General features: G+C 33.2%; 1 protein-coding gene and 1 long non-coding RNA gene across 20 annotated transcripts in view; both read left to right on the plus strand.

The window, feature by feature from the left end:
* Positions 1-12,812, plus strand: part of cadps2 (Ca++-dependent secretion activator 2) — a 350,912-nt gene that overhangs the window by 289,545 nt on the left and 48,555 nt on the right. For all 19 annotated transcript variants that reach the window (XR_015526569.1, XR_015526568.1, XR_015526570.1 and 16 more), the window contains exons 18-19: positions 1,864-2,020; positions 9,894-10,035. Coding sequence is in view for 14 of the 19 variants with exons in the window: in XM_087312412.1 (XP_087168538.1) it covers positions 1,864-2,020; positions 9,894-10,035 (299 nt within the window). In the remaining 5 variants the exon portion in view is untranslated. The remainder of the gene's footprint in view (positions 1-1,863; positions 2,021-9,893; positions 10,036-12,812) is intronic.
* On the plus strand, positions 5,758-8,240 carry LOC147837862 (uncharacterized). Its single transcript, XR_015526632.1, has 3 exons — positions 5,758-6,079; positions 6,277-6,546; positions 6,640-8,240. It is a non-coding gene; the product is annotated as an uncharacterized LOC147837862 (long non-coding RNA).

Consider the following 12,812-nt stretch of genomic DNA (forward strand, 5'->3'; position numbering starts at 1 on the left):
ACATGGTTCTATATTTAGTAAAATATTTTTTCTTTTTTATTCTTTAATTTACATTTGAGGCAATTTGAGACTAATTTTGAATATAAATATATATATATATATATATTTTTTTTTTTTCCATTTGGATTGTGAATATTATATTCTATATTTTTATTTTACTTGAAGATAGATGACAAAAGCTTCTCAATTCTAAGGAGATAATATTTCTCAGTGTCAGTATTAAAAATCAAAAGTTATTGTAATTTATATTTTTCAAATGTGGAAGAACGGTATTTGTCCAGATTGAGTGGAATAATAGTATAACTGCAGTTCATCATATCACTAAAGATCTAATTCCTTTATCTTAGTTTTAAAACACTAGCAGAAACTTCAGGTTAATATTATGCATTTCTTTTAAGTTTATTATTATTGTTATTTATATTATTATCATTATTATTATTATTATTATTATTATTATTTAAACAGAAAATAAAGTATGAACAATCTGATATAGGCATGGACATATACAGTTGAAGTCAGAATTATATAATTTTTAGTTCCCCTGTTTATTTTTTCCCCCAATTTCCTTTTAAAAAAATTTCAACACATTTAGAAAAAAAAATTAGCTTAAAGGTGCTAATAATTTTTTCCTAAAAATGTTTTTTTTTTTTTTATGTAAAACTGCTTTTATTCTAGCCAAAATAAAACAAATAAGACTTTCTCCAGAAGAAGAAAAATATTATCAGACATACTGTGGCATTTTCTTTGCTCTGTTAAACATCATTTGGGAAATATAAAAAATAAAAATAAAAAGTCAAAGGGCTGCTTTGTGTGTTGTCACGCTTAACAAGCCGATGAAAACTGAAGGTTTTTAACAATACAGATGGCATGGAATGAAACTGAACAGTGTGAATTATTGTTAATTAATTAATTATTAGTATTATTAATTATAAATATATATTAATAAACTATTAATTATTCATTTAAAATAATAATAATACTTATTATTATTACTTAAAACCAGAAAATATAGCATGAACAATGCACAATACATAGACTTTCTTGCAGTACAGACAACAACAATCAATTATTAATAATAAACAATACATAAATATAACAATAAATACATACAATGCAGACATGGATGATAGCTAAATATTGACATTTATTTAGAAAAGCTGGCGCAGCGCAGCTGTGTATACTACTTTAAACTGTTCCCATGCTCCGCCATCTCACAATATAAATACATATATTAACAAATAAACTCTGCTTGCCGTAGTTTACACAGGACTGGCGGGAAATATGCATTGACACAGCTTCCCTCCAGAACCGAGATTGGTGACCCCTGACATATACAGTTCTTCCACTCACCTTTCGCTGGATTTTTCATTACAGCAAGTGGCATTTCTATTCTTTGTAGACATAAAAGCATTGTTCACTAACGCTATGTTAATGTTTAAAATACAGACTCTTGATTACCTGAAAATATGCCCAAAGTGATTCTGTACACAAAGTTTACACACAAAATTTATTTAAAAATAAAAAAATATAAATATTTTTTTGGACTTATGGATGTTTGTCGCATGCACTCATTTGTTTACATTGATCTTTTGTACGATTATTTATTTATTTATTTTTTATACATGGCGTGGTACGATGTAATTTAATACATTGCTTCTTGTTCAGTCAGGCAGTGAAAATCATTGATTTTTTAAAGAAACCAGATCTTAAACGCTGCGATTTTATAATGGCCGGACAGTTTATTGGAAGCGCCTGAGCTGGCTTATTCCAAATTAAAAGTGTGCATATACCCCGTTGTCCCCGATTGAAAAATCATTCTCATAAGACAAGCATACCTGTTCACGCATGGTCTATATTTTGCAGGCCTTCTCCTGGTGGCCAGAGGCGATGGCTGAGCATGCAGAGATCTTTCTCTCACTCTACACAGTGGACATGGATGCAGCATTGGCTGTCCAACAGCAAGACTCCTGGGACAGTTTTCCCCTATTTCAGCTGCTCAATAACTTCCTCCGGACTGACCGTGCGTATCATTTATCTTTCCTTCTCCTGTGGGTCAAACTCAAAAAACATCTTCTAAAGAAAGTTCTTAAAGTGAACCTTGGATATAAACACTTTAATGGCTTAATATAATGTAAAAATGTAAAAGTATTTAAGTTATTCCAAAAAATCCACGTTTACTTTGAGCCATGAGCACCACTATTGTTTTCAAGAACCGCTTTTCCACTATCGTGCTGAATTGTTCCTTAAGCAGAACCGTTCCATTCCGTGCCAAACCGGGCCAGACAGCATGGATACGGTTTTATTTTCCACTGTCGTGCTGCAACATAGCTCTTTAAAACATTACACAAAACACATCAGTAGTTGTCTTGGTAACGGAATGTAAATGGCTCATTTTGTTCAATTAAATTTAAATAATAGCTGAAACTAGTTTTTTTTCATGTTCTTAAAAACGAAAGCAACCGCGTAACTAAACACTGCTGTGCCACTCTATCAAATAGGAGTGGCCAAATATAGGTACATGTCATATTTAGAGGTCATTTGTTGCACGGGTTTGCCTAAATTTTATTTGAAGATAAAAAGACCAAAATGTCACGTGATAATTGAAAACGAATGGAGGAGGAATAAATGATGCATTTAAAATCTCTGAACATAACAGAAAATTAAACAATGATTATGCAACAATAATAGTGCATTTGTATTATAGTAGCAGAAATATATTTCTGGACAGGCCTTGTCAAAGTGAGCGGGCACTTACACTAGAAAAAATATAGCACTTAATTTTTTTCATTTTTAACAATCAATTAAATTACACAGTGGTTTTATATCAAAAGTTGATAATAATATAAAAATATACTTCGTTTTGATTGATAAAAATATAACCCTTTAAGTGATGGCTGTTATTTGTTTCAGTATTCTAACATTAAAATAATAAACGAATATGAAACAACACATACAGTTGAAGTCAGAGTTATTAGCCCCCAAGCTTAACTAGGTTAATTAGGTTAACTTGGCAGGTTAGGGTAGTTTGGTAAGTTATTGTATAATGATGGTTTGTTTTGTAAACTATCGAAAAACTTGATAGCTTAAAGGGGCTAATAATTTATCCCTAAAGTGAGTTTTAAAAAATGTAAAACTGCTTTTATTCTTGCCAAACTAAAAGTATAAAGACTTTCTCCATGAAACAAAAAATATTGTCAGACATAAAGTGAAAATGTCCTTGCTCTGTTAAACATCATTTGGGAAATATTTAAAAAAGAAAAAATTATTCAAAGGGGGGCTAATAATTCTGACTTTAACTGTATATATCAGGATATAAAGCATATAAAGCACTATTATTTTTAGCAAAATACTGCTCTTTTGTCTTTGTAATTTTATCGTTTTATTTTTGTTAGTTTAATTATTTTTGTTTTTATAATTAACTAACAAGCTGTAGACAAATTCCTGTCTAGGATGGACGTTTTAGAAAATAATTGTGTAGCTACCCAGTATATATTATACATGTTTACATTGTCTTAAATTAAAAATGTAGATTTAGAATAATAATATAATATTAATTATTTGTGCTTTATATTATTGTAGAGTTTAATTGTTAATGTAGAGTGAAACCGATGAATCCATGGTGAGGTAAGTGACGTTATAAAGTACACTGCCGTTCCATTTGAAGAAGTACCCGACTTGTGTCCTCGCATCCTCGGGAGTTCGTTCTTCCAAGTCTGAACTTGGCAAGTTTGAACATCCAAGGACGCAAGTCCGAACTTTGCATACTTATTATTAAGAAAGCAGCCTCAGTTTGTGAGAAAGAAAATGAGAGACAAACTGTGAGGAGACTCATGATTTTTTTAGTTTATAAAGTTAAAATGCAAAGAAATAAACAGTACGTGATTTAATTCCCTGCTACATTTGTTATTTGTAATTCCATATACACAACCACAAATGATTATATCATCATAAAGATAAAGATGTTTATATGAACACTGAATGAGGAAGACTAAAATATAAAAATATACATATAAATGCATTAAGGTCATTTACTTTAATTACTGTATTACTATTGGAATGTTAAGAGACTTTTAACCAGCACTACAAATAATGTTTCTGAAGACAGTCACCTACTGCACCTTTACACATCACGTGTGATAAGTTTGGTAAAAAATAAAACTAACATTAGTTGTCATTAATCTTAACTTTAATAAGTCCTTTTAAGAAGTCTTTTTATGAATTTAAATGCTGAAGGAAAATTTTAAACAATATAACGGGGAAACTAAATAGTCAGAACTTTTTCCACAGGTTAGAAAATAAGAAGAAAACTGCAGTTAAGAAATGTCTTCTTAAGACTGTTTTGTGAATCCGGCATCCCCCCTAAAGCTCACATTTGTCAAAAGTTCTGATCACATGTTCTCACTGCTAAGCACGCTAATTAACACCAGTGTTGCTTTGGAAAACAATACTTGTTAGAAGAGCAGGTTAACATGCTGTGCTCTGTTATTGTCAACACGCTAATTAGATATACAGTGTGATCGGTTAGTGGCACTGGAGGCTAAATTATCTTCACTGGTTTGAAATTCGCCAGAGCAAATACTTGAATTCTGCTGAAGAGGTCACTTTTTGTGAAACCCAGAGCGTTCGAGATGTCCTGAACACCAGTACTTGTCACAAGATAATGTCTGGCTAATTGCATATCATTTTTACGTCCTTCAAAATTTGAGTTGTTGCTCTATTGATAGAATTAAAGCTACAGCCAAGATTGGTTTGCATGACTGTGACATTTGCGACGGTGATAAAGACACTTGCTTTACTGTCTCATTTAAACAGCAGTTTGTTTGGAATAGATATGGTTAGTTATCTAGGGAGCATGACAATGGAGATGGCAGCCTCTAATAACACAGATAGTTGGCAGAAAGATATAGAAAACTCCCACACTCTTTCATATATGAACTTTCTTGAAAAGAGCCCGTCATATTGCTTCTCTGCCCTGTTCTCACTAAATTAATCACTCGGAAATTAATCTCTTTTATTTTCAAAGGTAGCCCTCAATTCCGGCTGGTAAATATAATGTTGGGGGGGGGTGCAAATATTTCAAACATTCATTCATTCATTTATTTTCTTGTTGGCTTAGTCCCTTTATTATTCCGGGGTCGCCACAGTGGAATGAACCACCAACTTATCCAGCACGTTTTTACACAGCGGTTGCCCTTCCAGACACTTCCAGACACACACTAATTCAAACAGACTCATACACTAGGGACAATTTAGCCTACCTAATTCACCTGTACTGCATGTCTTTAGACAGAGGCGAAACCGGAGCACCCGGAGGAAACCCACGCGAACGCAGGGAGAACATGCAAACTCCACACAGAAACGCCAACTGAGCCGAGGCTCGAACCAGCGACCTTCTTGTTGTGAGGCGACAGCACTACCTACTGCGCACTGCGTTGCCTATTTCAAACATTCATGTTTAATTAGCAGAGTTAAATAATTATAATAAATAATAACTATAAAAAAATGTACAGCGATTCTGATTTAGTTATAAAAATGCTACAGTATTTAGTCTGTTATATTTCAGTAGTGCACTTTTTTGTTTAATTGTAGCTAACCAAATTGAGATTTAAGGTACATTTATGCAAGGATAACTAAACTAGTTTTAAAACACATCAGTACTTCACACCAAATGCATTATTAAGTATTAGCGTGAGTAAGTTGCATACAAAGTTAATGAAAATGTGAGAACAGAGTGGTTATTTCCACCGTGCATATGCTGGATAAACCTGCGTACTTCGTCATTGGTAATCATCGAGTGGTATTGAAGCTTAAGAGAGCGTCTTAAGGCTCGTAAACACTGGGCCGCTTTTCGTTTGCGTTTATCAGCAGCGTTTTACAAGACGTTTTTCCGGATTCAAACCCATCGCTTTTCATAGGCGTCAAGCAGAAGAGTATGGAAAATCACTCCTTGACATTAGATGGCGCTACACAACTTTAAGTTTCTGACACTCGCTTATAACACAGAAGAAGAGAAAGAGAGGAAGTGTTGTTAAAGTTACTGGTGACTCGAACAAGCATGGATGGTTCAAGTAGCACACAGGTGTCAAACTCAGTTCCAAAAGGGCCGCAGCTCTGCACAGTTTAGTTCCAACCCTAATTAAACACACCTGATCAAACTAATTGAGTCCTTCAGGCTTGTTTGAAACCTACAGGTAAGTGTGTTGGAGCAGGGTTGGAACTTAACTGTGCAGGGCTTCGGCCCTCTAGGAATTGAGTTTGACACCCCTGAAGTAGCAGCTCCAGCTCAAGCGATGAAGAAATGATTATTGTTCACAGAGCAATAAGCAGCTCCACGTTCATATTGCCTCGAGACATATTGCCTTGGGATTTTTTTAAATTGATGCTTTTGCGCCTGGCGTTTTGCGCGTTGGTGTGCAGGATCATATTGACACCCTTTATTTTGTCACAAGGCGTTAAACCTCGACAAAAAACGCAAGCAAAAAACGCCTCTGTGTGCACGGGCCTTGAGATTGAATATTTCCTACTTTCATTTGTGTGTGCATGTTTGTATGTGTGTAAGTATGTACACTTTAAAAAGCAATAAGTTGAGTGTATTTAAAAAAAAAGTAAGTTGTTGCAATTATTAAGTTATTAAATTAGGTGTATAATTATAAAGTGTTAAGACAATGGGTTTACTGATTTTTTTTCTAAATAAAATCAACTTATTACTTTCAAGGCAAGACTTTTACTCTTTTTATTTTTAAAGGGCACCTATTTGACCCCTTTTTCAAGATTTAATATAAGTATTTTGTGTCTCTGGAATGTTCTTTAAAGTTTCAGTTTAAAACACCCATCAGATTATTTATTGTACCTTTTTAAATCTTGGAAATTTCAGCTTTTATGACGTTGTACCTGTTTTTAATGCCTTTGCCTTTAATACAAATGAGCTGGTTCTTCCTGACCACCCTTCCCACATGCATGTCAGAGCCAGAGATCTCTGTAGCCTTTACATAGATAAACAGCACAGTGACAGACAAGACTGAAGCAGATCTCCCTTACTACAGTAAGAACTTTCCCAAACGTTATTTGATATATTTGTTGTGGAGTTCAAGCCTTCATGCAACAATGAGTTACACACACAATGCCGTTTTAAACACACACACACACGTTTAGCTTTGCACTGTTTTTGCATGGCAAATGTGACAGGATACACGTTAATATCCACTGCTGTATCGATATCCATTATGTTTAGTAACAAAATAAACCTGATTTAACATCCACAAACCGGAATTAATTTATATACCTGAATTTCTTTCATAATTGTACTGACACTATACGCCTGTGGTGATGAATTATGTCACGATTGTATTGTCTTTATAACCATCATTGTCTTTACAACCATCATTTTAAAAACTTTTTTAAATTGTAAAACTCAAGAATGAGGTACAGATGATCACAGAGAGCTGAAATCTTTTAACCCCAGTTGTTTTGTGCCTGTCTTGTCTTGTGAATATGATTATACGCGTTACTAAGGACACATGTTAATGCGTAGTTGTCAATCAATTTGGTGGGTGTTGAAACCACACTTCTATGTCATGTTGCGGTGGGCCTCAAAATGAAAAAATTATGTCAGGAAATAAAAAAAAAGAGACTTGAGTTTCTATCACTTCAATATGACTGTGGACACATTATACCTACAAACAAATCTGTCCAAACAGCTTACAAAAGTTGATTTTTATCATAGGTGCCCTTTAAAGTAAAGTAACTTATTACTTTTTAAAGTGTATATATGTACAATAAATATATAAAAATGTACAACTATGGTTAACACTATTAATATTATTAATAAATAATACATTTCTGTCATTTTTTTCTGATATTAGAGTGTCATTGTCAGAAGATATTCTATCAACTAAATAGTCACAAAAGTCAAAAGTAAACAAAAAAATAAGTTGAGCTCTAATATTATTCAAATAAACAGTTTTTAGTCTAAATTATGCTAAATTATTATCAGTTTTTTTAAACTGAATGAGACCTTTCGTATCAGAGTTGAGTGAACTTGTCAATTCAAATCTGCAAAATATAGTCGTAGATTTTATGGATGATTAAAATAGTTGAAAGGGCATGAGTATCTCATTGTTAGCTTCATTTCTTTTAAAATCTTTTTTTAAACACTTATAGCAGATAACACTCAGTACCACCAATTTCTAAACTTCCAGATTTATATTTTTTTTGTGCTCATGACAAAAAAAAAAAAATGTTATGACATTGACGCTAAATGCTCAAATGAGTTTCATCATTGTTAAATGGTTGGGAAATGAGCTCACACACCCATGAGAGTAAAAAGGCTAGTGTTAATGATGAAGAACAGAGAGATGGGAATTACACTTAATGATGCCTGAGGAGACTCTCTCTCTCTCTCTCTCTCCTCATCTCTCTCTCTCTCTCTCAGATACCCATTTCTTTCTGAATGCTTTAATTACATTGTGCATTTACACGTATGGGAAATGGGGTAGGCTGTGCCACAAAATACTGGACATCTTATTGAGGAAATGAAAAGAGAAATGAGAATTAAAACTAAATTGATGAATCATTCATTTTTCTTCGGCTTAGTCCCTTTATTCACAGGTGTCGTCACAGCGGAATGAACCACCAACTTATTTAGCATATATTTTACACAGCGGATACCTTTCCACCTTCAACCCAGTACTGGGAAACATCCATACTCACTCATTTACACACATAAACTGCGGCCACTAATTAGTAGCAGAATCACTTGTTCCCTTTCACAACAAAGCATTTTGCATTATTATGTTTACATCATACATACATTCAGTTTTCTGCTAATTATATGCTTTTGCATGACTCAAACAGACAAACACACACACAATCGGATATAATTTACTAGATCCTACAATTCTGGAATGAGTCTTATACATGTACAGAACTGTGAAAAAGTCTTAAGCACTAGGAAATAGGTACAAAAAAAAAAACAACAACAACAGAGCAACATTTCCTCTTCAAGCAAAGTCTGTGTATAAAGTGGCTTTCCTTTGCACCAAGCACAGCTTGAACAGTTTGTTCTGATTGTCCTGACATTTTCTGAAATAATTTGCTGTGTAATATCAAGCTTCTTTTGGCACTTTTCAGAGTTCTTTTTAGGTTTAGAGTGTCATGTCTTTTTTTCTGTCTAGGTCATTTCATACAGCCTCTATAATATTCAGGTCTGGACACTGTGGAGGCCATTTCATGACTGTCTGTGTTTCATTAGCTGTTTTCTTTCTACAAAAAGAAAAATCATTATCATGCTGGAAATAAAAACTATTTGGTCATTTCCAGAAGCAATTGCATAATAGATTAAAACCTGTTAGTATACTTTTTAACATTCACCATTCTATCAATTTAGACAACATTGCTCGAAATACAATATTTGTTTGAGCTGTAGAAATGCACCTCATACCAAGACAGTCTCACTTCATCATTGTCTTTCACATGTCTTAAAAAATTAACCAAAATAACTCTAACCTAACTCCTATCATACCAAACCATGCATCAACTGAAAGACCATGCATTCACCCTGTATGAATCTTAATTTAAAAAAGAAAAGAAAAAGTTGACAAAAAAAAACAAACAAATACATTAATGTCTGATTTTGTGGTAAAGGGTCACATATATCCATTATACGATCGGTAAAACAACAGATTTAATGTTGGCTTAAAGTTTTACACAGTACCGTATATATACAATTGAAGTCAGAATTATTAGCCCCCTTTATGATATATATATATATATATATATATATATATATATATATATATATATATATATATATATATATATATATATATATATATATATATATATATATAATACTATATTTATAAATTCATAAATGTGTTCATCATTTTCTCCAGCTCACCTGTGCAACGGAACATTCCATAAGCACCTGCAGGACCTTTACAGCCCTTTGGTGGTGCGTTACATTGACCTGATGGAGTCGTCCATCGCTCAGTCCATTCATCGTGGTTTTGAACAGGAGACATGGCAGTCTGTGAAGTAAGTAGAATCGACCTGGACTTTGTGTATGTGTTTTTACATTGATCTCTTTTGCGTTTTGGAGAAAAAGTTGCAGGGTTTGTTTACACGTGTTAGGTTGTATTTCCAGGAAACCAATTTACTTCACGTTTCAGAGAACAGGAGATAATTGGACAGAGGGAATAGAATGGAGCCTAATAAATCTTTTCCCTTTAATTCTCATCCTTAAATGCCTTCTTGCTTTTCTGATTTATACCTCAGTCTCTTGTTTATTCTCTGTTTATTTAATTTGATGTGAATGAAAACAAGAGACATTCAGTTTCATTCAGGCAAAATATTCTGTGTAATTAAGCAAAACTTCAGAAAACAGTGCTTGTGAAAATGAGACTTTATGTAGAACTTTATCTCTTGTGTTCTGTTGAGAATGACTTTTTTAAGTTTGTCTTTGTAAAAAAAATTTCCCCTGTGATGTTCATCTAAAATAATAATTCTGCTAATAATTTGTCTCTAATCATTTCTTAGTAGTAGTAGTATTAGTAGTAGTAGTAGTAGTTGTTGTAGTACATTTACACTAGTGGAACTACAAATCCGCTGATATATTTGGACTACAAGGTCCAGTCATGTGCCACACACTCACACCTGTTCCGTGTTTCCCACTGATTGCTAACACACACAGCTGAAGCTGTTCAGATTGATTACATGTACTTTAAAAGCAGACAACATGAACAAACAAACAAGGCGAGGGTCAAAATAAGGCATTGCAAGGAAAACGCGTCGTAATGTTCACTATTCAGTTTAACAAGACTCAGCACCTGGTGTGTGTGTGTGTCTGTGCTGCTTTTATAAATAGTCCAACTAAATAATCTTTGAGCAGCTACATCTGTGTGTGTTAGCAATCAGTGGGAAACGGAACAGGTGTGAGTGTGTGGTGCATGACTGGACCTTGCAGTCCATATATCGGCGGATTTGTAGTTCTATTTGATCTGTGAGTTTACCAGCAATCTGTAAGGATTAGAACACTTGTGATTTTGACAGTGATCATAATTTTTATCTTTTGAAATCTTTTGAATTGAAAAATTATTTAATATTTTGAAAATTTTACCATGTTAAAAACATTTGTAATAAAATATAATAAAATACCATCTATATAATTTAACTGCAGTATATATGAGTAATATTAAGTAGTATTAAAATATATCTTTATTAAAGTATTATTAAAACAATAAACATGTTTTCTTGCCTAATAAAATAGTTAAATTTGTTTATTTCTATTTTATACAGTTGGAACCAAAAGTTTACAAACAATGTATCAAAAGGCTTATAACCAATTTTTTTTAAATGTCAGATGTTCAATGTAACTGAACTTTTTTTCTCTTAAGTAAGGTAGAATTACCAAAATTGTTTCTATTTGCTTAATACATGAATGATGAGATATGATGAGAAAGACAAGTCAAGTTATTGTATAACAATGGTTTGTTCTGTAGACTATCGAAAAGAATATAGCTTTAAGGGGCTAATAATTTTGTCCCTTAAATGGTTTTAAAAAATTAAAAACTGCTTTTATTCTCGGAATAAAACAAATAAGACTTTCTACTGAAGACAAAATATTATCAGACATACTGTGAAAATTTCCCTGCTCTGTTAAGCATCATTTGGAAAATATTTAAAAAATAAGCAAAAAATTCAAGGAGGGGTTAATAATTCTGACTTCAACTGTACATTAAGATTACTATGCCTCTGAAAAAGCTCAGATGATGGGGTGAAGGATCTGAAAGTTTCTGATTGGCGAGTTAATTGGAGGCACACATGTAGATTCATATTTAAGGTAAACCTCAAACACACTGCTTCCTTGTGTGACAACATTAGAAAATCTAAAGAAATCACCCAAGACATCAGGAAGAGAATTGTGGACCTCCACAAGTCTGGTGCTTCTTTGGGTACAATTTTCATATGCCTAAAGGTGCCACGTTCATCAGTTTAAACAATTATACAAAAGTATAAGAAACATGTCCAGCCGCCATACCGCTCAGGAAGGAGAAGAATTCTATGGTGCGATCTGTGTGCATCAACCCCAAAACAAAACCAAAAGACCTTGGGCCAGTTGCACCAGCAGTGTTTAACTTAAAACATAGCCTATTGTGCCTTAAAGAGAAACTACGTTACAACTTACACATTACTAAATATTTTTGTGTTGCACCACTGAACTTAGTTTAAACATAACACTACATTCCAAGTAAATATTTATGGCAGCCTTCCCTATGTATAATGTTGGAGGAGATATGATAGCGAGATTAGTTTACACTGAAGAGCTCACGATAATAATAAAGAATGATCTCCCTCTACTCACAGCCTTATTTTCCTCCCAAATCTCGCATTTGTTTCGGTTTGTGAAAGAAGAGTTTAATTTTCTAGCCAGGAGTTTTTTGTTTCGTTAAATTAAAACAAGAATTTCTTCATGACTGAGTTCTTCTTTCCGCTCTTTACTCTTGTATAACTATGATATACAAAAATTAAGTTTAATGTTTTGATAACGTCATGTGTATTTCAAGTGCATTTACTGCTCGCGATGCAGGTTTGTGCGTCGTCTGTTATTAGTGACTGACTAAAATGTGATTTATAATTTAATTTTCGTAGGACAGTTAAATATAGATGCATTAGTTGCTGATTTTTAAATCAAGTTAGCATATAAATACTTTTATTGGATATTACATCATTCAATGCGACTATGTATGACTTTACGGAGCTTACTACTTACTAACGCTCTGGTTACTAAAGTAACCCTCATTCCCCAAGGAGGG

The sequence above is a fragment of the Danio rerio genome, chromosome 25, assembly GCF_052040795.2.
Source record: "Danio rerio strain M-AB ecotype USA chromosome 25, GRCz13ab, whole genome shotgun sequence".
NCBI classification, from domain to species: domain Eukaryota; kingdom Metazoa; phylum Chordata; class Actinopteri; order Cypriniformes; family Danionidae; genus Danio; species Danio rerio.